This window comes from Rhinatrema bivittatum, chromosome 9 (assembly GCF_901001135.1).
Source record: "Rhinatrema bivittatum chromosome 9, aRhiBiv1.1, whole genome shotgun sequence".
Lineage (NCBI taxonomy): Eukaryota > Metazoa > Chordata > Amphibia > Gymnophiona > Rhinatrematidae > Rhinatrema > Rhinatrema bivittatum.
The window spans coordinates 33,084,145-33,110,715 of NC_042623.1; the positions used below are offsets into that span (position 1 = coordinate 33,084,145).

Genomic DNA, 26,571 nt, shown 5'->3' on the forward strand with positions numbered 1-26,571 from the left:
CGACTATCCCAGTGACGGGAGGTGCGGCGTTGCGGGACACACAGGATCGTAAGTTGGAAGTTTCCTTAAGCGGGTTTTCGAGGTCTCCGCTCTGGGTATGCGGGCGGTGATGTGCAGTTCGCTTGCCCAGCGGGCTAGTCTCCTTTGGGTTGCAACAACTCCTCACGTCTCAGAACCTGCCGTCCGATGAGGCTGCCCAGGCAGATCGGCTAGAAGCCGCAGTGGCGTATGGGGCGGACGCCTCGTACGACCTTTTTCGGGTCCTCACAAGATCCATGGTTTCGGTAGTGGCAGCATGACGACTACTGTGGCTACGCAATTGGGCGTCTGATACGTCCTCTAAGTCCAGTCTGGGCTCTCTTCCCTTCAGGGGCAAGTTCCTCTTCGGGGAGGATTTGGACCAGATCATCAAGTCCCTGGGGGAGAACGCTGTTCATCGGCTGCCGGAAGATAGGTTTCGACCATCCAGAGCGTTTTCTTCTTCTCGGACCAGAGCCAGAGCGCAACGGCGCTACAGGGGCTACAGACAGACGGGCTCCCGGCCATCCGCCCCCAGGTCTCAGCCCTGGTTGCGCGCCTTCCGCGGGCATCGGCCCGCACGCACTACTCCCGGAACCGGGAACCCCTATACCAAGTCTTCACAATGATGCCAGTCTCGCCCACTCCCCTGTCCCCAGGATTGGGGACCGACTAACGTATTTCTAAGCGGAGTGGGCATGGATCACCTCGGACCAGTGGGTCCTGGATACCATAAAACACGGCTACGCATTGGAATTTGTCCGCCCCCCGCAGGGAAGGTTCATCTTTTCCCCCTGTGGCTCGGACCTCAAGAGAGGAGCGGTGCAGCTGACTCTGGACAGACTCCGGGAGATAGGCGCTATTGCGCCCGTGCCCTTTGGAGAGGTGGGCTCGGGCCACTATTCCATCTATTTCGTCGTACCAAAGAAGGACGGTTCCTTCCGGCCTATCCTAGTCCTCAAGGAAGTCAACAAATCCCTTCGAGTCGTTCGGTTCCGCATGGAAACGCTCCGGTCAGTGATTGCGGCGGTGCATCGGGGGGAGTTCCTCGCCTCCCTGGACTTAACGGAGGCCTACCTGCACATTCCCATCCGCCCGGACCACCACAGTTTCCTTCGTTTCAAAATTCTGGACCAGCATTTTCAGTTCACGGCTCTCGCGTTTGGATTGGCGCCGGCGCTGCACACTTTCACCAAGATCATGGTAGTTGTGGCGGCAGCTCTCCGGAAGGAGGGCATCCTGGTTCATCCTTATCTGGACGATTGGCTCCTCCGGGCGAAGTCATTCGATCATGGACGCTCAGCGGTGACTCGAGTAGTACGGTTTCTACATTCCCTGGGATGGGTAGTGAACTTCTCCAAGAGCTCCCTCATGCCCTCGCAACGCTTGGGTTTTTTTTGGGGGCGACCTTCGACACCCTACTGGGCAAAGTTTTTCTGCGCCAGGACAAAGCTCAATCCTTGCGGGATCACACACGACGGTTCTCTGCGTTACCAGAGCCCACCTCTGGGACTACCTGCAACTCCTGGGAGTGATGGGGTCCACCATCGACCTTGTACCTTGGGCTTTCGCGCACCTCAGGACCTTACAGTGGGCGCTCTTCTCCCGTTGGAAACCAGTATTGCAGGACTATCAGATGATTCTCCCGCTCCCACAGAATGCCAGGGACAGTCTGGGCTGGTGGTTGGATCCGCCGAACCTGGCCCGTGGCATGTCCCTCGATCTGCCAAATTGGGTGGTGGTGACCACCTATGCCAGTCTAGCAGGCTGGGGTGCAGTCTGCGATCGAAGCGCCACGCAGGGGACGTGGTCCACGGTGGAGGCGAAGTGGTCAATCAACCGTCTGGAAACCAGAGCGGTCCGGCTAGCTCTGCGACATTTCCTCCCGCTTCTTCGGAACCGAGAAGTCAGAATCCTATCGGACAACGCTACCACCGTGGTCTACATCAACCGACAAGGAGGCACGCGCAGCCCGCAGGTCGCGCTCGAGGCGGCGCTGCTGATGCAATGGGCGGAGCGTCATCTCGTCCGGCTAGCGGCCTCGCACGTCGCCGGTGTGGACAACGTCCAGGCGGACTTCCTCAGTCGTCAACTGCTGGACCCGGAGAGTGGTCTCTCTCCGACAAAGCAATGCAACTTCTCGTCCATCGGTGGGGGGCCCCCCACTTGGATCTGATGGCGTCCGCTCTCAACGCCAAGGCTCCACGCTTCTTCAGTCGCCGGAGAGAGCGCGGAGGGAGTGGATGCCCTGGTCCTCCCGTGGCCGCCATATCTTTCTTTTCCACCATGGCCCCTGGTGGGCAGGATGCTCCGCAGAATAGAAAGCCATCAGGGGACCGTGGTTTTCGTCACCCCAGAATGGCCCAGGCGACCCTGGTTTGCGGACCTGCTACAGCTGGTGATCGACAGGCCAATCAGGCTGGGGCACCTCCCCCAGCTCCTACATCAGGGCCTGGTATTTTTCGAGCAGGCAGAATTCTTCTGTCTTGCAGCCTGGCTTTTGAGAGGCGCCGCCTCCGGCGTCGGGGCTACCTGGAGGCGGTAGTATCCACGCTATTGCGGGCACGAAAGACATCGGCCTATGTTCGAGTCTGGAAGGTGTTCGAGCTGTGGTGTACCAGCCAGGCCACGAGACCCGCTAAGGCTTCTGTACCTCGGATCCTTCAGTTTCTACAGGCGGGGGTGGAAAAAGGGCTCACCTATAATTCACTACGGGTTCAGGTGGCCGCCCTTGGTTCGCTGTTGAGCGATGGGGGCTCTCTTCTACAGCATCCTGACATTGCTCGTTTTCTCAAGGGTGTCAAGCATATGCGTCCTCCGTTACGGGACCCTTGTCCCTCCTGGAGTCTTAACCTTGTGCTTTGCTCCCTGTCGGGACCACCGTTCGAGCCGCTGCGCAGCGCAACGATAAAGGATCTCACTCTCAAGACTGTATTTCTTGTGACCATCTGTTCCGCTCGACGCATCTCGGAGATGCAGGCTCTGTTGTGTAGAGAGCCCTATCTCCGTTTCTCCGACTCTGGAGTTTCGCTTCGCACCATTCCCTCCTTCCTTCCGAAGGTGGTTTCTGCATTCCATGTGAACCAGACGGTGGAGTTGCTGTCCTTCTCTTCCTCAGAGCCGAAGTCTCTCCGTCTCTTGAATGTCAAGCGCACTCTGCGCCTCTATCTGGAGGCTACAAATGAGTTCCGAACCTCTGACCATCTCTTTGTACTCTGGGCCGGTCCTAAGAAGGGGTCTCAGGCCTCGAAGACTACCATTGCCAGATGGCTGAAGGCCGGCATTGCTGCTTCTTACATTGGGGCGGGTCGGACTCCCCCACCCGGAATCGTAGCGCATTGATTCTACACGTTCTCAGGCGGCTTCCTGGGCGGAGGTTCGCTCGGTATCCTCGCAGGAAATTTGTAGGGCAGCCACCTGGAAATCGTTACACACGTTCTCGAGGCACTATCGTCTGCACCTCGCCTCTTCGGTCTCTGGACACTTTGGCGAGCAGGTTCTCCGAGCAGGCCTCGCAGGACCCCACCCGATTTAGGGAAGCTTGGGTACATCCCACTGTCTGGACTGATCCAGGTACGTACAGGGAAAAGAAAATTATTATTTACCTGCTAATTTTCGTTCCTGTAGTACCATGGATCAGTCCAGACGCCCACCGCGTTTGGGTTCTTGATCCTGCTCAGCTCTGCGCTGCTTCTTGCTCGCAGTGTTCTGTGTCTTCACAGTTGTTTCTTTTCGCTGTTTTTCACAGCTCCCTACAAGTTGGTAGGATGTTTGCAGTTACTTGTTGCGGTTACAATTGTTTTCATTATCTGTTTCCACAAACTTGATCCTTCGGGGGTTTCTACTCGGGCTTTGATATACTCGATACTGAACTCCTGCAGAGGGGGTAGTAGTATATATGGATACGCCCCCTCAAAGCTTGTGCTGACTCCATCTGCTGGATTGGGGACATAACCCACTGTCTGGACTGATCCATGGTACTACAGGAACGAAAATTAGCAGGTAAATAATAATTTTCTTTTTAAATTGGAGAAAAAATTGAGCCCCATTCTCCTGCGGTGATAACTAAAGGTCCTTCTCCCAGTTGAAAATTCCTGAGGTGATTTCCAAGATCCATCAGAGGTGTGCCTTGGTCTGGTAGCCAGTTTCCAGAGTGGACTTTGCTACTTAAGTAGCTGAAAGGCAGCGGGTGCAGGAAGCTGAGCGCGGTGGTGACAGCCTAGGTGGGACTTGGCAAGGCGCATGCACAGCCCGTGTGCCAGGCTTTACCTGTATTCTGTCAAGCAAGAGGAGTGGCCACAGTGGTGGCAGCCAGAAGACAGCTATGGCTGTGGAATTGGTCAGCAGGTGTAACTTCTAAGGCAAATCTTACAAAGATGCCCTTTAAAGGATCACTCCTTTTTGGAAGCGAATTGGAAAAGCTGGCCATAAATGAGGCAAATCTCGAGTTCCCCAGCTACCAGAAGATAAGAGAAAGCAGTTACAGCACCTCTCGCCTATGAGAGGTCGATCCAGGGGCTCCAGACGCTTTCGCCCCTACAGAAACACGACATTTCAGAGGTCTCGGCCATTTTGGAGGTCTCAGTCCTTTCATAGTCAACAGCCCAAGAGAGGGGCAGGCTTGGGTTCAGGTTCATCCTGAACCCTCCAATGAAATTTTGCCTACCCACCCCTAGAATAAGGAAATAGGGGGTTGACTGTCCCTTTTCTATCAGCGGTGGGTTGAGATCACTTCGGACAAATGGTACTGGAGATCATAAGAGAAGGATATGCATTGTAATTTCACAGCACTTCTTGGGACATATGACGTCTCCTTGCCACTCCCAGCACAAGAAGCAAGCAGTGGAGACTACTTTTTTAAGGCTCCTCAGGATGAGGGCTATAATCCCAGTTCCTGCTCCCCAGGAAAACACGAGACCTTATTCCATCTATTTCATCGTACCCAAGAAGGAAGGTTCCTTTCGCTCCCATCCTGGACCTCAAGCGTGTTAACCGAAATCAAGTGAATAATTTCCACGTGAAAACCCAACACTCCGTGATAATGGCCATACAATTGGGATAATTCTTAATCTCCCTGGACTTATCCGAGGCCCTCCCTCATATTCCAGTCCATCAAGATCACAGTTTCCTACGCTTTGCAGTACTGGGTCACCATTATCAGTTGAAGATGTGGGTTATTTGTTAATGGCTGCTTTAGGAGAAAGCTACCTCATGTTAACAAGTAACTGGAACAAAAAGGCCTGAACAGAATGTGTGATGTCTGAGAGACGCGTGAGGGAAATGTACCAGCAACGTAAGAGAATATGAGAGCCATGTTTAACAGCCTAAAAGAGGGTAATGCAAATTTAAAACAATGCTATGTTTACTCCCATAAGGAAACACAATCTCATTCTTTTGGTTTCCACTATCTTGATTTCTTTGTATAAGACTTGGTTAGCCCCTTGGATAGGTAATGCCAGGTATGGGCCATCCGGAGTGAAGAATTAGTAGCATTAATTCTTCAAGAGGGGAATGATAATAATCTGGATTAAATAATTAAATAATGAAATTAATGGAACAGTTTTGCACAAGAGAAAAGAATATATTTTGCCTTTATGAGCAGGCAAAACAGACCTTGGACAGAAGCAGTTTGTATAGAGAACTGTCTCCAGCTCAAGGCCTAGCTACCATGGAATGGAGGGAGTGTACCAAGATAACGGTATTTTGACATCATTAGTTTAGGTAAAGATTCAGTAATTCTCCACTCAAAATAAGGGAGCCATCCCAAAACAAAAGAGGGAAAAAAAAAAGGAAAAAAAAGCTGTCAGCCATACATGTATATATAATGTATCTTGTATTAGGGGGGAAGTGAGAGAGCAGAACAGGCTAGGTAGTACTTCGCTGTTAGATGCACTACGCTTCCATGAAAGATTAATTATATATTCATTTCTTGCATTTTTACTAATAAAGATTATTCATTAAGACAAGAGGTTGTGAGTTATTACAGAGGGGCTGGCCTTTTGCCCCAGAGCATAGACTCCGGAATTGAACTCTCTGTGTGCGTGAAGAACACAGATAATGATCCTTTGAACTCCCGGAGTATGGCAGCCCTTCGGTAATTGAACACAGTTCCGGGCATTGCCCTTTGGCCTAGCCACCATCTCCAGAACATTTTCCAAGATTAAGGTGATTATAGCAGCAGCATTGAGAAAAGAGTGAATTCTCGTACGCCAGTACGTGGACGATTGGCTAATCCGGGCCAAGTCTATGGAAGATAGTCTCTGGGTGACCAACAAGATGACCACCTTGCTTAAGGAACTCGACTGGGTCATAAACCTAGACAAAAGCAGTCTCAAGCCCTCCTAGTCCATGGAATATCTCAGAGTCCATTTCGACACCAAGCAGGGCAAGGTCTTCCTTCCGACCATGCAGATAAAGAAGTTAATGTCCCAAGTGCTTCAGTTGATGAGTACGATACACCCGACGGTGTGGAGCTATTTTCAAATTCTTGGTTTGATGGTAGCAACCCTGAAAGTAGTGCTGTGGACGAGGGCACATATGTGACCACTCCAATGCTCATTACTGTCACATTTGAACCCTCAATCTCAAAACTATTCGATTCGCCTCCACTTACCAATGGGAGTATGCTCTCAGCTTCAGTGGTGGCTACAGGAAGCTCATCTGAGCAAGGGTTGTACCCCTGTACTCCCCAAACTTGGCTGGTCATCACAACAGACACGAGCCTCCGGGGCTCTCACTGTCAGGAAATGATGGCCCAGGGATGTTGGACCGAGGAAAAGGAAACCTTGGCAGTCAGATTGGCATGTCTACAATTCAGCCACAGACTCTGTAATGTCAGAAAACTCAACAACCATAGCCTACATCAACCGCAAGGGTGGAATCAAGAGCCAGAAAGTGTGACAGGAGATATATCTCCTTATGGAATGGGCAGAAAAACATCTACAGATGATCTAAGCCTCCCACATCGCAGGAAAAGACAACGTCAGAGCAGACTTTCTAAGCAGGGAGAGTCTAGATCCAGGAGAGTGGGCATTGTTGGCCAAAGCCTTCCAGCTGATAGATCTCTGGAGTCTCCCATCCATCGACCTGCTAGCCACATCTCACATTGCAAAGGTTCCCTGATTCTTCAGTTGCAGAAGAGATCAGCAGTCTCTAGGGATCAATGCTTTCATTCTGACCTGGCCGGAAGAAGAGTTGCTATAAGCCTTCCCTCCGTGGCCCTTGCTAGGCAGGGTCATTTGCAGAATCGTACATCACAGGGAATTAGTCCTACTAGTAGCTCCAGATTGGCCTAGGCGTCTGTGGTACGTGGACATGCGGAGGCTCCTTGTGGAGCCACACTGTGCCTCCTACCACACAAGGGCCTGCTACTGCAGGGACCGGTCATTCACGAGAATCTGACTCTTTCTGTCTTATGGCCTGGCCCTTGAGAGGGCTTGCCTGATGAAATGAGGATATTCTATGGCAGTAATTGCCACCTTCCTCTGCGTTCAGAAGTTCTCTATGTCCCTAGTGTATGTGCGAGTCTGGAGAGTATTTGAAGTCTGGTGCGGGGAACGTGATGTCCTACCTCGGGCAGTGAAAATCCCACTAATTCTGGAATTTTTGCAGGACAACTTGAATAAAGGTTTTGACCCTTAACTCCTTGAAGGTCCAGGTAGCGGCTCTCTCCTGTCAACTTATCCAGACATTGCCCATTTTCTGAAAGGGGTGAAGCACCTCCAGCCACCCCTATGGTGGCCACTTCCCTTGTGGAGTCTTAATCTAGAATTGGAATTTTTGGCAGGGCCCTCCGGCTGCTGCGCAGTCTTTCCTTGCATTTATCAACCTTGAAAACGGTGTTCCTGGTGGCTAATTAAGAACATAAGAACATGCCATACTGGGTCAGACCAAGGGTCCATCAAGCCCAGCATCCTGCTTTCAACAGTGGCCAATCCAGGCCATAAGAACCTGGCAAGTACCCAAAAACTAAGTCTATTCCATGTTACTGTTTCTAGTAACAGCAGTGGCTATTTTCTAAGTCAATTTAATTAATAGCAGAAAATGGACTTCTCCCATGTTCAGCATGTCGCATCTCTGAGCTGCAGGTATTGTCGTGTTGGGAACCATTCCTCTGGATGACTCCAGGAGCATTATAGCTTCGTACCATTCCATCCTTCTTGCCCTTCTTGCTCCTTGTCCTTCTTGGAGTTTCATTTGAATCTGTCCATTTTGTTGTCAGCCTTCGATAAGCTCAAGGATGCAGAAGAATCCACCTTTGAAAGACTGACCACCTGTTTGTCCTTCACAGTGGAAGAAAGCAGGGCGAACCAGCTTCGCGGGCTACCATAGCTCACAGGGTTAAGGAGGTGGTCACAGGAGCTTATGTGGAAGCAGGAAAGCCATTACTTTATCAGGTTAAAGCTTATTCCACAAGGGCTCAGGCGGTCTCTTGGGCGGAAGCTAGACTGCTGTCTCCCATCAATTTCTGCCGAGCGATGACGTGTTCCTCCTTGCACACCTTCTCCACGTTCTATCGCCTGGACATACAGGCCCGAGAGGTCGCAGCCTTTGCAAGGGCGGTGTTAACCGGACCTCAGGCAGCTTCCCGCCCCAATCGGGAGTAGATTTGTACATCCCATTGGTTCTGAGTCCATCTGGCTATACGCTAGGAAATGGAGAAATTACTTACCTGATAATTTCATTTTCCTTAGTGTAGACAGATAAACTCAGCATCCCGCCCATGGCTGCCCAAGAACAGTGCCAAGGATTTGCCCATGGACTGGATATAAATTCCAAGAGATTCTAGGTAAGTTGTCATCCAGGCCCTAGATCAGGGCATCTATATTCTTACCGGAGTTCAGTGTTTGTTTGAGTACAGTTATGGTTATCCATTTTTAATCATGTTTTCAATCAAGTTTTTTTCATTAACATGTCCACAGTGGCTTTTGAAGAGAATACTGAAGGACTGAGGTCACTGCAGGTGTGTATGTAGGGTGACATCAGCTTTGAAATCTGATTCTGTCTCCATCTGCTGGTAGGGGAGCATAACCCATTGGTCCTGTGTCCATCTGTCTACACTAAGGAAAACAAAATTATCAGGTAAGTATTTTCTTCATTACAGATGTAAAACCCAGTTTTAAGCGTGTAAATCTTTTGAAAATTACCCCCTAAGATTGTAGAGGGTAGGTTTGTTCTGGGATGGGAGCAGGTAAGGGATATAGTACATTTTGTGCTGGTGCTGAAGTAGTCTCAACGTAAAACGTATGTACCTCCATGGACAAGAAGGGATAAAGAGTATAGAGGGTAGGCAATACTGTTGTACATTTTCTGAGTATAGTGGCTGGGGAACATACATTTGAGAAGGTGAAAAAATTCTAGAAAGAATCCATTCACGATATAGCACTGCCCTGCAGCTCCCTTTTTTTATTTATAGCATTGTCCTGCATGTCCACCTCTGATTATAGTGCTATCCTGAATCTCCCCCTCTCTAGTGTAGCACTGCCCTGCATTATCACCTGTAATCACCAAAACTGATCTTTTTCTCTCTCCAGGCTCTGGCTGGACAGCTGTGTTTGATGAAACAGTGAATTCAAAGCCGCCAGCTCCCTGCGTAGCCATGGATGTTGGTTCCAGTGTGTGGGACTCAGCAGCTCCAGAGATGTCCACACCAGAAGAGAAAGGATGGGCCAAATTTACGGACTTCCAACCATTTTGTTGGTAAATGAAGTCAGATGACGTGGCTTCTAAATTCCTTGTACGATAAAGGTCCTGGTATATAAATATATCTCCCAGTCCTGCTTCTGCATGCCTTTATAATCTTGTGGTGCAGAAACACGTCTTCATTACACAATGGCATAAGTCATCCTCTATCTTAAACCCCCCCCCCAAACCCTCCCCCCCCCCACACATTTTGGTATTAAATTTTCTTCAGTGGCAAGAGTCTGATGGTTCATATGGCCTGTTACTTGTATCATCGGAAGGACCTTTCAAGTTTTCAGACTCTAAAGTTCGTCAGACTCATCAAGGCCACTCATAATCTGTTCCTTTATTTTTTATTTTATTGAAAACCATTTATTACCCACTCTATCTACAAATACTGGGCTCTACCTTAACCAAAGTGGAACCAAGCTGCTGGCACTAACTTTTAAAAAGGAGAGAGAGCAGCTTTTAAACTAGAACAAGGGGGAAAGCAGACAGTCACTCAGCAGTGCATAGTTAGGAGGAATGTATTCTTGAAGGATACTAATAAAACAGGAGGGTTAGGGCATCCCAACAGAGAGGTTCCAATAAAAGCAAACGTAGTCCATGTGCCTATATGTAAAAAATCACCTGAGCTAAAGATTTCCAAATTATCCCTATCAACTGAAAAGCAGGTTGTTAATACAAACATGCCAATGCCAGAAATCTAAGAAGTAAGATGGGAGAGATAGAGTTTATAGCAGTAAATGATATTGACATAATTGACATCACAGAGGATGTCAGTTATGGAAGGAGGAGAACCAATGGGAAAGTGCTATATCGGGGTACAAATTATATCGCAGTGATAGGGAGGATCAACTTGGTGGGGGTGTGGCACTTTATGTCCGGGAGGGTATAGAGTCCAATAGGATAAAGATCATACAAGAGACTAAATGCTCAGTAGAATCTATATGGGTAGAAATCCCATTTGTGTTGGGTAAGAGTATAGTGATAGGCATATACTACTGTCCACCTGGACAAAATAGATGGACAGATAATGAAATGCTAAGAGAAATTAGGGAAGCTAACCAATTTGGCAGTTCAGTAATAATGGGAGATTTCAATTACCCAAATGAGACAAAAGAAGCAAACCTTGCACCTAAGCAAGTAACCCAAAACAGAACGTGCAAGGATAAAACTTAAAGTTCCACCATATTTCAAGTGTATAAATCCAAAGTTTATTCTCACAATCAGTAATGAATGGCAACTCCACATATATCTCAGTAAATTTGTATCAGTCCCCCGACACGGTCCCGTGTTTTGCTGGTGGCTGCATCTGGAGGGACCACAGTAACAATAGAATCTGCAATATATAAATACATACAACCTCGGTGAAACTAACATATATATGGCTACAACTACATCGTAATCATACTATATATACACTGTTCTAACATTAGACTCTTGAGAATTGATGAACCATTAGTTTCCCATTGGACTCACTCGGGTCATACTATTTCTGATCTCACTTTTCTAGTTTTGGAGATCGTCCCCCCCTCTATGAGGGGAGGAGATTATGCTGAATTGTTGGGTAAAAGAGAGCAAAGGTGGATCTTTACGCTCAATACCATTCATCCTAGTGGTCTCAATAAAGACATCGAATGGCACCTTTTTGGCTAAATGGTGGAGGCGGGGCTAGATTCAAAGCTCTCGCGATGGCATCTGTTTTGGCGCCAAGTCCGCTTCTTTAAATAGGTTGACAGGGTGAGGGCGATTGCGCTCCATGTTTCATTTAAAAGGTATGTATATATAGTATGATTACGATGTAGTTGTAGCCATATATATGTTAGTTTCACCGAGGTTGTATGTATTTATATATTGCAGATTCTATTGTTACTGTGGTCCCTCCCGATGCAGCCACCAGCGAAACACGGGACCGTGTCGGGGGACTGATACAAATTTACTGAGATATATGTGGAGTTGCCATTCATTACTGATTGTGAGAATAAACTTTGGATTTATACACTTGAAATTTGGTGGAACTTTAAGTTTTATCCTTACACGTTCTGTTTTAGATTTCAATTACCCCAATATTGACGGGGTAAATGTAACATCAGGACATGCTAGAGACATAAAGTTCCTGGATGTAATAAGCGACTGCTTCATGGAGCAATTTTAGATTTAATTCTTAGTGGAATGCAGGATTTGGTGAGAGAGGTAATGGTTGAAGGGCCACTTAGCAATAGTGATCATAACATGATCAAATTTAAACTAATAACCTGAAGGGGGACAATAAAGCTACATCTCTAATACTAAATTTTCAAAAGGGAAACTTTGATAAAATAAGGACAATAGTTAGAAAAAAAACTGAAAGGTGCAGCTGCAAAGGTTAAAAGTGTTCAACAAGCATGGGCATTGTTTAAAAATACAATCCTAAACGCGCAGTCCAGATGTATTCTACACATTAAGAAAGGTGGAAGGAAGGCAAAACAATTACCGGCATGGTTAAATGGTGAGGTGAAAGAGGCTATTTTATCCAAAAAAAATCCTTCAAAAATTGGAAGAAGGATTCATCTGAAGAAAATAGGAAAAAGTACAAGCATTGTCAAGTTAAGTGTAAAACATTGATAAGGCAGGCAAAGAGAGAATTTGAAATGAAGTTGGCCGTAGACACAAAAACTCATAATAAAAACTTTAAAAATATATCCGAAGCAAGAAACCTTTGAGGGAAGTCAGTTGGACTGTTCGATGACCGAGGGGTTAAAGGGGGTCTTTGGGAAGATAAGGCCATTGCAGAAAGACTAAATGAATTCTTTGCTTCTGTGTTTACTAATAAGGATGTTGGGGAGATACCAGTTCCGGAGATGGTTTTCAAGGGTGATGGGTCAGATGAACTGAACCAAATCACTGTGAACCTGGAAGATGTAGTAGGCCAGGTTGACAAATTAAAGAGTAGCAAATCACCTGGACTGGATGGTATGCATCCTAGGGTTCTGAAGGAACTCAAAAATGATCCATGGTACCGCTGAAGACTGGAGGGTGGCCAGTGTAACATCAATATTTAAAAAGGACTCCAGAGGCGATCTGGGAAACTATAGACCAGTGAACCTGACTTCAGTGCTGGGAAAAATAGTGAAAATTATTCTAAAGATCAAAATCACAGAGCATATAGAAAGACATGGTTTAATGGAACACAGTCAACATGGATTTACCCAAGGGAAGACTTGCCTCACAAATCTTCTTTTTTTTTTTTTTTTGACGGAATTAATAAACGTGGATAAAGTTGAACTGGTAAACGTTACTGTGTTTGGATTTTCAGAAGGCATTTGCCAAAGTCCCTCATGAGAGGCTTCTAAGAAAACTAAAAAGTCATGGGATAGGAGGCGATGTCCTCTCGTGAATTACAAACCAGTTAAAAGACAGGAAACAGAGAATAGGATTAAATGGTCAATTTTCTCAATGGAAAAGGGTAAACAGTGCCTCATGGATCTGTACTTGGACCGGTGTTTTTCAATATATTTATAAATGATCTGGAAAGGAATGTGACGAGTGAGGTTATCAAATTTGCAGATGATACAAAATTATTCAGAGTAGTTAAATCACAAGCGGATTGTGACACATTGCAGGAGGACCTTGCGAGACTGGAAGATTGGGCATCCAAATGGCAGATGAAATTTAATGTGGAAAAGTGCAAGATGTTGCAGATAGGGAAAAATAACCCTTGCTTTACACAATGTTAGGATCCATATTAAGAGCTTTCACCCAAGAAAAAGATCTAGGCATCATAGTGGATAATACTTTGAAATTGTCGACTCAGTGTGCTGCAGCAGTCAAAAAAGCAAACAATGTTGTTGTTGTTATTAGGAAGGGAATGGTTAACAAAACAGAAAATGTCATAATGCCTCTGTAGCACTCCATGGTGAGATGGTACCTTGAATACTGTGTACAATTCTGGTCGCCGCATCTCAAAAAAGATGTAGTTGCGATGGAGAAAGTATAGAGAAGGGCGACCAAAATGATAAAGGGGATGGAACAGCTCACTATGAGGAAAGGCTGAAGGTTAGGGCTGTTCAGCTTGGAGAAGAGATGGCTTTCTTCCGAAGGTTGTATCCTTCTTTCATTTGAACCAGTCCGTTGAGCTCCCTTCCTTTGCGGGTCTAGATTCCTCGACGGCTGAGGCCAGGGACCTGCGGAGGTTGGACGTGAAGAGAGTGTTGTTGCATTACTTGGAGGTGACGAGCAGTTTCCATCTCTCGGATCATCTCTTCGTCCTGTGGAGTGAGCCCAAAAAGGGGCAGAAGGCTTCCAGGGCCATGATCGCGTGCTGGTTGAAGGAGGCTATAGTTTCTGCTCACCTGGTGCAGGGTTGTCCGATTCCGTCTGGTCTCAAGGCTCATTCTGCTCGGTGTCAGGTGGCCTCTTGGGCTGAATATCAGCAAGTATCGCCACAAGAAATTTGTAGGGCGGCTACCTGGAAATCTCCGCATACCTTTGCCAGACATTATCAGCTGGATATCCGGGCCCCAGAGCCCAGTTCTTTTGGAGCCAGTGTACTCCGAGTGGGACTCTCTCAGTCCCACTCTGGTTAAGAAAGCTTTGGTACATCCCAGCTGTCCTGGACTGATCTGTGTACATACAGGGAAAGGAAAATTGATTCTTACCTGCTAATTTTCGTTCGTGTAGTACCTCGGATCAGTCCAGACGCCCACCCAGGGAGAGAATGGAGAGGCCAGTTCCTGTTCAAAATTTCTGCAAGTTTACTGAATGCCCCCTTTTTCAGGGTAAGAGTTTTTGGGCATGTTTCATTACTTCATTGAGTTCAGGTTTTTCATCTCCTCTGCTCTTCGGGGGGGATGAAGTTATTATGGTTGCAGTTATGGTTTATATATTTTTCTGCTTGGGTTCAGTGTAATACTGACAGACTCTAGGTGGCACCTTAGGAGTATAGGACAGAGTCCGCAAAATCTTGTCTGACTCCATCTGCTGGAGGGGAGGCAAAACCCAGCTGTCCTGGACTAATCAGTGGTTCTACAAGAATGAAAATTAGCAGGTAAGAACCAATTTTCCTACCTCTAGCAAAGCAGTCCTTAGCTGTTGCGATGTTAGTCTAGAGCCAGGAATGAGGACTTTTTTCATTTCAAATAGTTGTCTACTTTGAAGCAGTCAAGACATGAGTGAAGGTGCAGGGGTCCAAACCCAATGAAAGTACATCAAAGGATGATATATATTAGGAGAATCTTACTGCCTGCAGATTTGAGGAGGAATCACTTTGGACCCTTGATGAAGAAGATACTAGTTTTAAGAAAGCAGATGGAGACACGGCAAGTTTTACTGACACTTAACACGAGGTGCCACATGTAGTCCCTCAGTATTTCTTTGTCTCCAGCAGATGGTGGAGGTAAAAATCCTGCAGTCTGAGATTGAAAAAGGAAAAAAACCTCAAACACCAGTTTTGCTTGCTTCCCAGGGGGTTGTTAGGTCCTGGTGGGGCCATCCCTTCTGGTTTGTGAGGTGGACGAGCAGGGGGTTGTGGACCCTTGGTTGCTCGGTCTTTCGTTGCCGGACAGGGTGGAAAGCTCTAGGTTCCAGTTGCCTCACCCTGAAGGAGGAACAGAGCCTGCTGCTGGTCTACTGTCAAGGAAAGTGCTAATTGTCTTTGATTCCCTGTTTAAAGTTTTTGTTTAAAGCTTTGTGTTTAGTCTTTTCTTTTTCCTTTTTTTTAAAGACTAAAGAAAGAGAAGGGGTTGCTGTGGGATGGCAAGCTTGCCCACATTCTTTCATTGCAGGCAACTGGATGGCTCTACTTTTTACTTCTGGAGTTGTTTTTGCTTTGCCGTGGCTCAGCGCCACGTTTTCCATGCCGTGCAGGTTGTGCTGTTCTGTTTGTGGAGATGCGCATGTGTCTCTCCCACAAGGGCTGATGCTGCCGGTGTCTTTCTGGAGGAGAAGACACCTCGGGGAAGATGAAAGGTGCTTCGGCCAGGCACCATGGGCCTGGGAGTCTCTCTTCAGCGGAGCAGCCGGTGGACTATTCCTTCCCACTGAGCAAGGGAACAGTGGCCATTTTTTCCACATTCTCAGCTACCTCGCGAGCCGGGGAGGAGGATTTCTCTCCCCTGTGGTTAGGGCTTCTGGGGGAGGTCAGGAGGCTGAGGGGAATCATGCAACAGGCGAGGATGATTCCCGGGAGGATTCAGATTTTTCTTCCTTCTCATCTGAATTTTTTTTCTTGTTATATAAAGCTTATGAGGCTAGGAAAGCCTAGGGGGCTTCGGTGCGCTGAATACCGGCAAAGAGGGCCAGGACCCTCTTGAGTTGCTGGGGCTACGAGAGTCTGGTGGGTCCCAGGAGTCTCGGCACTAACTACTACCGCGGACGCTTCAGATGTGGGGGATCTGTGGGGGCAGGACCCATCTGGGTCTGATCGGGTTTCTGCTGGCAATGGAGTAACCAGAGTTCAGACTAACTAGCAGGCCGATACAATAAAGCGCGGCCGCGGTTACCCTGTTTTTAATCCGCTTTGTACGCACATTTTGGACCCGTATGTCTAACCCGCGATTCAGTATCCGGTTTTACGCATCCTTACCGCCTACTGAAATCGACGCGTATCTCTTTCCGCCCGCCGCATGTATATGATATGTTAATGATTGGATTAGCTATTCCCTCCGATACAGTACCGTGCGCCCAGATTATCGCCTTTTTAACCTGCTATTTTACCGCGTCTTTAACCTGCAAATTTACCGCCTACCCTGACCTTGGCGTTAGTGTGGTGTTCAGTCAGCTTCCCGCTGCCTTGAGCGCCGGCTGAAGCCCAGCAGCAGTTCTCTGAATCTGAATCCGTTCTGTCGCGCTGCAGTTTATGCCACCGCTGGCTCCGGCCGAAGAGTCATCACTAACTGCTGGCTGAGTTGCCCGCAGCAAAGAAAAAAAAAAGCACCACATGCCAGCAACAAAAAGGACTGCTAGTCCACCCAGTCCCAAACCAACCCAATCCACAGAAAAAAATGTTTCTCGCACAAGGGGGAAAAAAGTAATCCAACCTGGCACCACCGCGCTTAACGTCAGAGTACTTCGGTTCCGTAGGGAAGAACAGACACCGTTTCCGGGGGCTCCTCTGGCCTTTTCGTGGATCTGGGCTCCTTGTCGTCGCTGACTTGCAGTGGGCATGAGCTCCTGTATCAGGCCCTATCCCTACACACCCTACGCCATGACCACGGACGTCCAGCCGGGTGCTCAGATCACGGCGTGCGTTCATGCACCTTCCCGCTGCCTCGAGCCCCCGACTTGGATGTCCAGGCGGGCGCTCAAGCAGTGGGAAGGTGCATGAACGCACGCCGTGACCTGAGCGCCCGGCTGGACGTCCGAGGTCACGGCATGCATTCATGCACCTTCCCGCTGCCTTGAGCGCCCGACTTGGACATCCAGGCAGGCGCTCGAGGTAGCGGGAAGGTGCATGAACGCATGTCGCACCCTGACCGGCTACGACAGCGGCAGCAAGCCCAGCAGCAACCGGTACAGCGGCATCAGCATGGGCTTCGACCAGCGGCACATCTGCCCTCGCTCCAGCTACTCGGACTCGAGCTATGGGGCCCCGGGCAACCCTGAAGCTGACTGCGCCGGCCCGCCGCAGGCCAGTCCACGCTCCAGCCTGTGCGGTCAGTCCCTGGAACTGGAGAAGGAGCTGGTGCTGCACATGAAGAAAGAGTGTTTTGGTGAGTAACTAGTGTGTGGTACTTGCTTCAGTGCGGACAGATGTTCTTGGGCCTTCCCCCTGCCTTGAGCGCCCAGGCTGGACGTCCAAGCTGCAACCTCGGACTTCCGGCTTGGACGTCCAGCCGGGCGCTCAAGGCAGCGGGTCTGTAGGAGAACCATCCACTTTCCTGGTGGAATGACATTTCAAATGACATTTATTTTATTTATTTATTTATTTATTTATTTATTTATTTATTTATTTAACATTTTTTATATACCGACATCCGTTTGCACATCGTATCGATTTACATATAACTTGAAACTCGGACAGGGAATCTGTCACACAGGCATAGCCTTTACAAAGAACAGAAAAACTACATGATAAAGTTAAAGAAATTAGCTAGGTAAAAGGTTAACTATGTAAAGAGTAGGAAAATTGGGAACGGTGAATTTCTATGTACAATATATACAGTGGAGGTTAAATCAGAAAGGTGATTTTCAAGTGGTAGAAGAGGGAGGGGTTAGGGGGTTTAAAGAAGAATCTTGGGTGTGGGTTAACAAAAAAAGCTGGGGGGTAAGGGCAAGGTTACTGCATAAGAGGGGAGAAAATTACATAAAAAGTTCAGAAGTATACAGAGATAAGTACATAAGTTTGAAAGTATACCATGTTGATGAAAAATTTGAGGATATTAGATCAAGAATGGTAACTTACAGCACGTAGTGGGGTAAATTACAGCACATTCACATGGGAGGGTGGTATTTGAGGGAAAGGCATTTGAAATGATAGGTACCAGCGCACCCAGGATACTGTATAGGCGCTGTATACCGCTCTATACAGTAAAATGGATTGCGCATGCCTACCGCTTCATGGACGCGCTTTGGACGCCGCTTGCATTTGCGTCTCATTTGAATACTGTATTGGGCAGTATGTGACCCAAATTGTGCGCGCGGCAAACAAGGGTGCACCCGGCACTGCCGCACTCTTTCTTACACGTCCTTACTGTATCGGCCTGTTAGGTAGTTTGGGAGTTCCTTCTCCTGAAGCTGCAGTAACAGATGTTGGAATTAAAGGCAGAGGGTCTAACTGCAATGGTTTATAACCTGGAGCAACATCATTTGGATCAACTGGACCTAATTCAGTCGGGGCAGTGTGTAATGGATAGTGACCTGACTACAAGCATGCAGCAAAGCTGGATATAATCGGGCATACTAAGGTCACCTGAAAAAATAGGAATTCAGAGCAGCCATAGCAGGAGCATAGGGTGGGGGCATCTTACTCCATTCAGTGTCATCAAGAACAGAATCCCTTTACCTATACCATAAATCAAAGACTTGTAAATGTTTATCTAACAATTGTCCTTTTACATACTTAAACCAATTTAACAAGAGGGTTGGTTTCCATGAGCTTTCCTATTATCTACTAGATGACTCCCTGTTACCACAAAAAACTAAATGTAAGAATGCAATATATCTCCTATGTCTGCCCTAAAATCTTCTAAGTTTATTGCTTGCAAACCCAATATATTATTAGCTTCTACCCAAATTCAATGTTAGCCAGCCAGAGAAAGCTGACGAAACCAAACTTTCTGAAAGAATCTACTAAATTAAATTAAATTCGCTTACTTAAATTCCTCATTAATCTGTTTATACCTTTCAAACAAAAACAAGTCAGGTAAACCAGTTCTTCCCCCACTGTGTCCCTGCTGCCTGGAGCTTTACATACCTTCCTTTCTTTACCTGCCAACACAGTTAACTCTCCAGCTCCCAGTGCCCTTTCATATTCTGAAACTTCCATAACAGTTATAAGTCAGACCCCAATCACTGCAATGTGTAACACCATGGCATATTCAGACATAAATAAAAAACCGGATTGCAAACTATACTTTCCCAAAAACTTTCCATTTTTTATGTTCCTCTAATAATCTCTCAGCCTCGCAAGCAGGGCAAGGGCTTACAACCACCGGTGAACTGGTGCTGTTTTTAAACCTCCTTGTATATTTTTTTCCAGTACACATTTATTAACAAATATACAGACAAATAATTCAAAATCACTCTTAATAAGTAACGGAGAAGGTTTTCATGGGTAATGATGGGTAATGATTCAGATGGACTGAATCAAATCACGGTGAACCTAGAAGATGTGGTAGGCCTGATTGACAAACTGAAGAGTAGTAAATCACCTGGACCGGATGGTATACACCCCAGAGTTCTGAAGGAACTAAAAAATAAAATTTCAGACCTATTAGTAAAAATTTGTAACTTATCATTAAAATCATCCATTGTACCTGAAGACTGGAGGATAGCAAATGTAACCCCAATATTTAAAAAGGGCTCCAGGGGCGATCCGGGAAACTACAGACCGGTTAGCCTGACTTCAGTGTCAGGAAAAATAGTGGAAAGTGTTCTAAACATCAAAATCACAGAACATATAGAAAGACATGGTTTAATGGAACAAAGTCAGCATGGCTTTACCCAGGGCAAGTCTTGCCTCACAAATCTGCTTCACTTTTTTGAAGGAGTTAATAAACATGTGGATAAAGGTGAACCGGTAGATATAGTATACTTGGATTTTCAGAAGGCGTTTGACAAAGTTCCTCATGAGAGGCTTCTAGGAAAAGTAAAAAGTCATGGGATAGGTGGCGATGTCCTTTCGTGGATTGCAAACTGGCTAAAAGACAGGAAACAGAGAGTAGGATTAAATGGGCAATTTTCTCAGTGGAAGGGAGTGGACAGTGGAGTGCCTCAGGGATCTGTATTGGGACCCTTACTGTTCAATATATTTATAAATGATCTGGAAAGAAATACGACAAGTGAGATAATCAAATTTGCAGATGACACAAAATTGTTCAGAGTAGTTAAATCACAAGCAGATTGTGATAAATTGCAGGAAGACCTTGTGAGACTGGAAAATTGGGCATCCAAATGGCAGATGAAATTTAATGTGGATAAGTGCAAGGTGATGCATATAGGGAAAAATAACCCATGCTATAATTACACAATGTTGGGTTCCATATTAGGTGCTACAACCCAAGAAAGAGGTCTAGGTGTCATAGTGGATAACACATTGAAATCGTTGGTGCAGTGTGCTGCGGCAGTCAAAAAAGCAAACAGAATGTTGGGAATTATTAGAAAAGGAATGATGAATAAAACGGAAAATGTCATAATGCCTCTGTATCGCTCCATGGTGAGACCGCACCTTGAATACTGTGTACAATTCTGGTCGCCGCATCTCAAAAAAGATATAATTGCGATGGAGAAGGTACAGAGAAGGGCTACCAAAATGATAAGGGGAATGGAACAACTCCCCTATGAGGAAAGACTAAAGAGGTTAGGACTTTTCAGCTTGGAGAAGAGACGACTGAGGGGGGGGGGATATGATAGAGATGTTTAAAATCATGAGAGGTCTAGAACGGGTAGATGTGAATCGGTTATTTACTCTTTCGGATAGTAGAAAGACTAGGGGGCACTCCATGAAGTTAGCATGGGGCACATTTAAAACTAATCGGAGAAAGTTCTTTTTTACTCAACGCACAATTAAACTCTGGAATTTGTTGCCAGAGAATGTGGTTCGTGCAGTTAGTATAGCTGTGTTTAAAAAAGGATTGGATAAGTTCTTGGAGGAGAAGTCCATTACCTGCTATTAAGTTCACTTAGAGAATAGCCACTGCCATTAGCAATGGTTACATGGAATAGACTTAGTTTTTGGGTACTTGCCAGGTTCTTATGGCCTGGATTGGCCACTGTTGGAAACAGGATGCTGGGCTTGATGGACCCTTGGTCTGACCCAGTATGGCATTTTCTTATGTTCTTATGTTCATTAAGTATAATAGTCTACAAATGGGCGTCCCCAAAGTAGATCAAAAGAAATAGTACACTGTTATTTATAATTGGCGAAAAACTCTTTCACTTACTTAACTAGAAAATTAAATTAATTAAATTTGCAAATTAATTATATAGGGATACTTACAGATCTGTCATCCCATGGGGGGCACTCACTTCTGTTGTCTTCCGGGTACTACTTTTTCAATAACCAGTCATCCAGAAATCTGAAACCTCTGTTCCTAGGAATTACCATGCAATAAGCAAAACTTCGGACAAAAGCCAATTAAAGTCAGAGTACTAGTGTTAGGTCTGATCCTGTCCCGCAGAGCCAGACATAAGACTGTCCAATAGATAGCCTCAGCTATCAGGTCCCATCTGGGATGCCATAATGTTAAGCGCCACGCCATTTTTTATGATGCTTATGGCCAGGGAGACAACAACACTTAGATTTTTGGTAGAAAACATAATTTTTTATTATTCAGTATAAGTATTCTTGGGAGAATCTGATGCCATGCCTCTGACAAACTGACTACCAGCATCTCATCGTATACAGGAAGTGATTCTTCCAATATAGATAACATTCAATATTGAACAAGGGTAGAAGATTCTAGAGATTTGCGTGACTGCCCAATGAATCATTTACATAGGTTGTCATGTCAACAGCATGATGTGACGATCTCTGAACTGCCCTGATTAGTTTTCCCAGGAGGTGGGGCCCATTTACCATGACTCTCGAGATAGTCCTTTGTTCTGTTAAAATCTTACTGGTCAAGGTAATTAACACATCTTTGGCTGTGTTTATAGATACTCCTGAGAATAGTGCCTGAAGCTCCAGCCATTGGTTTCTTCTTTGTATGACCTTATGAATATGCATCATCTTGGAGCCAGCTTGACTGTGCCTGTCCACTGAGTTCTGCAAGTCATTCTCAGCAATTCACTTTGAGGTCACATAGGCTAAGAGAGCAGAGGATTCTGGGGCAGTCACCGTCCTCCATGTTGGTTTTCTGATCAGGCACATATCAAGGGACCATCAGATTCATGCGCTTGACAATCTGGGTGTTGGAGTTGCTAAGGTTTGTCATCAATTACCTGAAGTCCCATCTCAGCTAATCACCTCAATTGGACTTCATTGCTACACTCTGCTCAGGCCAAGGCCTTCCTGCCTTGTCAAAAGGCCATTGCTTTGTGACAGAGATTCAGCAGAGCCAGCAGGTGTCAGCCTGGAACATGTTCAGGTTGGTGGGCCATATGGCCACAACCATTCGTGTCATTCCCTTGGCACGATTACACCTGTGCAGAGCCTAATGGATCCTGAGGTTGCAGTGGTGCCAGACCATGCAGAACCTCCAGGATTGTATCCAAGTCACCCTGTCCTTCTGGGACTCATCCTGGTGATGGGTACTTTCAAATCTGGAACAGGGATCTCTTTTCAAAGTCCTCCTACCCAAATTGTCCTAATCACGGATGCTTCCACCCTGCGCTGGAGAACTCATGTAAATGGGCTCAGCACCCAGGATCTCTGGTCTGCTCAGGAAAGATGTCAAATCAACTTCCTGGAGCTTCAGGTGATCAGGTACGTGCTATGGACTTTCAGAGATCGGCTGTCCAACAAAGTTGTCCTGATCCAAACAGACAACCAGGTAGTGATGTGGTATGTCAACAAGCAGGGAAGTACGGGTTTGTACTTCCTGTGTCAGTAAGCGGCCCAGATTTGGTCATGGGCTCTGTCCCATGGGATGGTGTTCAGGGACTTGTACCTGGTTGGGATAGAGAACATGGCAGTGGATAGACATGCCTTCAGATCCCACGAATGGTCCATGGACCAGGGGGTGGCGAATCAGATATTCCGTCTCTGGGGGAGCTCGGATGTGGATTTGTTTGCATCCCCTTGCAGCAGGAAGGTGTCTCTATTCTGCTCCCTCTACAGGTCAGACAGCAAGCCAGCCTTGGATGCACTTGTCCTTCAGTGGAGTAAGAGTCTTCTGTATGTGTATCCTCCTATTCCCTTAATGGCGAAGACTCTCTTGAAGCTTCACAAGGACAAGGGGACTATGATCCTTATAGCCCTTTATTGGCTGAGACAGGTCTGGTTTCCACTCCTATGGGAGTTGTCCATCCGGAAACCAGTCAGTCTGGATCTTTCCCAGATCTCATCACGCAAGATCGGGGCAGGTTGCGACATCTCAATCTCCAGGCACTGTCGCTCACAGCCAAGATGTTAAGAGGTTAATTCTGCAACCTCTTAATCTCTCGGAGGATGTGTCTTGGGTCCTGAGTGGCTTCTAGAAAGCCTTCCACTAAAAAGTCCTATGGGCTGAAGTAGAGGAGGTTTTCCATGTGGTGTGAGCAGAAGGCCCTAACTCTATTCTCCTTTGTCAAACAAAAACTGCTAGATTACCTTCTATATCTGTCGGAAGCTGACTTAAAAACCAACTCCGTTAGAGTTCATCTCAGTGTAATTGGCACATATCACCATGGTGTAGATGGTATGCCCATCTCTTATAAAGCCTATAGTTGTATGACTCATGCAGGGCCTGCTTAAATTGAAGCCTTCCCTAAGGCCTTCTCTGTGTCTTGGGACCTCAGTGTGGTATTAGCTCAGCTGATGAAAGTTCCTTTTGAGCTGCTGCACACCTGTCACCTGAAGTACCTGACCTGGAAGGTCATTTTTGGTGGTGGTCAGCAAGCTCCAAGCCTTAATGACTTAGCCACTTTACACTGTTTTATCATGACAGTGTGATCTTGTGCCCTAAATTCCTGCCTAAGATGGTGACGGACTTCCATCTTAACCAGTCCATATTTTCACATTCCACTATTGTTTGGGTAGGGATGGCCAACACAACAGTAGGTTTGGTTAGTCTGTCTTTTAGAAGCTGTTTGAGGTGTAGAACCCAACTCTCTCACACCTAGGGCCCATTGTTGGGGTCAGGCTGTCTCCGTCTCTTGTTCTTAACAGCACCATTGTTGATGTGCCCGAGAGCACTTGAGTGGGTGTCTGTTGGTCCCTTTTCATGTTGGGGAGCAGCCTGTAATTAGGGATTCACCCTTGTGTGAGGACTACCATCCTGCTTGTTCTCAGAGAAAACAGAGTTGCTTAACTTTAGCATGTGTTCTCCAAGGATAGCAGGAACTTAGTCTTCACGAATCCCACCCGCCACCCCGTAGAGTTGGGTTTCTCCTATATTTTCATTTATATATAATTCTGTGTTATAAGACTGGTGAGGGATTCTGCATGGACGTATGGTTTAGGGCATGCTGGGCATGTTCAATGTGCCAAATCAAAGTTCTAGAAACTTTGGCATAAGTTTTCCACATCAGGGTTCCATCTGATGATTTCACCCAAGCGTGAAGACTAACATCCTGCTGTCCTCAGAGAACACATGTTACAGCTAAGTAATTCTACTTTCTTTACTTGCCCATTTGCCAACCCTTCAGGAGACCTGCTTTTTTAGAACTTGTCATCTTCCTGTTTGGGTAGGAAACAACCATAATACCAAACTAGAGGTGGATTTATTAATCTCCAGTATTAACTGTCTGTATTGCTAAGTACTAGTTCTATGGGTGGCTTAGTGTGCAGAAATATGTGAAACTTAATCTTTAAAAGCAGTCCTTTGAGAAGACCTTTTAGAAAGAACTAATTTTTGTTTACCTGGAAAAGTAAGACTAAGGCTTTATCTCACAGTGCCTTACAATGAAAACCAGAGTCACATTTTTGATTGGTTTCTGAAGCCATAGCTAATGTTCAGAACTAAACTCCAGAGACATGCCAAACAGAGTAGATGAAGATCTTTGTAACTATTGACCCAAAATCACCTCTGATAAATGGATGCTCAGTGTCATCACTGTAGGCTACAGAATATATATATATATTTTTTTGCTAGCATTAACCTTTAATATAGATACCAATTGTAAATCCAGCAGTATCCATTATGAGTAGGCAAGTTATATAGTCTTAATTTTAATGACGCAGTTGATTATTTTGGCAGAATACCAATGTTCTTAGGGCCGTGTAAAGCAGGCCAGATAATGCCTAGTTCTTCGTAAGGTCCTAATTATCACTCTGGGCGATGGGAATGCCCATGTCCCACCTTCTTCAGTTAAACTGTGTGGGCCAACTTTCCTTCCATCCTTTGCTTGTTTTAATGTTGCCAGAAAAGAGAGAGGCTTTGCACAGCATCTTGGTTTCCATCCAATCCCAGAAATTTTCTAGTGCTCCTGCGGTGGGACGACCCCAGGTTGTATCCTAGTCAGAGGTAGGATCATCTAGGTAATTTTCCAGCACAGATTCTTTCTGAGCAAGGGTGTCTTGGTGAGAAATTCTTTGAATTGAGAAACTGGACAGTTTTTGAACAGTATGGTTCAAGATGATTCATCCTTTTTCAAGAAAGCACTTACCTGGACAGGCAACTTAGATTCATGCCTAATATCAATTCTACTAAAACAGTGTCTTGTGTTGTATGCATAAAAGGAATACTCATCACTAGAAGAGAGCTGGAAGGCAGCTATGATGGAGGTCTAATCATACCTTCACAAAAGACTTTAAACTGGAGAAATGGGCATTAGAAGATGCAGCCAGTGAGAGGGAGGGTTCTTCCAGGTTGCCGACATTCCCACCCTATAAGGTTCTGCTACTGACTATTGTGTGTAAAAGAATAGGAATTTTCTTGCCTTTTATTTCCCTTCTGTTAATTCCTACAGCAGACAGTACTAACCCTTTCAAGCTAGTATTCTGCTCAGAATGTGAGGTACACTCCTAATTTAAGTAGATTTTAGTTAAGGCTTCTCAAAGTAAATTATATTTGAGATGCTTTTCAGATCTGATTGAGCTGCAAAAGTACTCAAACTGGTGGGAAGGATAATGATGTACAGAAGGAGAGACTCAAAGAGTTCCTTTACTTCCTGTGGTTGATCTATTACAGAGGATGGCATCTCTGGCCCTCAAGTGCTGCAAGCTGGAAGGCTTTTCAGGATATCCACATTGAATGTGTATGAGATGCGCTTTCATGCAGTAGAGGCAGTGCATGCAAAGACATCTCATGAATATTCAGTGTGGATATCTTGAAAACCTGACCGGCTTGCAGCACTCAAGGACCAGAATTGCTTCTTAACACTCCCCAATAAAGTGTGTCCTTTAGTCCTGACTATTAACAGAAAGGAAAAAGAGGTTAAGAAATTATCTCTCTATATATAGATAATGCACACACAAGTCTTAACTGCAAAGGCTTTTCAACTATAAAATGTTAAGCTGCAAATTAGGGATCAAATGAAAATGCCTGACCTGAGCATGTTACAAAAGTTTTCATTTTCTGATTAATTTACCTTCTCCGCCTCCTCACCCTCTAGCATGCACAGTGTTTTATCTGGATTGAGCAATACTGT

At 46.0% G+C, this 26,571-nt stretch overlaps 1 protein-coding gene across 5 annotated transcripts in view; it reads left to right on the forward strand.

Annotated features, from left to right (window-relative positions):
• Positions 1 to 26,571, forward strand: part of PPP6R2 (protein phosphatase 6 regulatory subunit 2) — a 399,948-nt gene that overhangs the window by 303,123 nt on the left and 70,254 nt on the right. For all 5 annotated transcript variants that reach the window (XM_029615590.1, XM_029615589.1, XM_029615591.1 and 2 more), the window contains exon 20: positions 9,552 to 9,717. In XM_029615590.1, the coding sequence (XP_029471450.1) occupies positions 9,552 to 9,717 (166 nt within the window). The remainder of the gene's footprint in view (positions 1 to 9,551; positions 9,718 to 26,571) is intronic.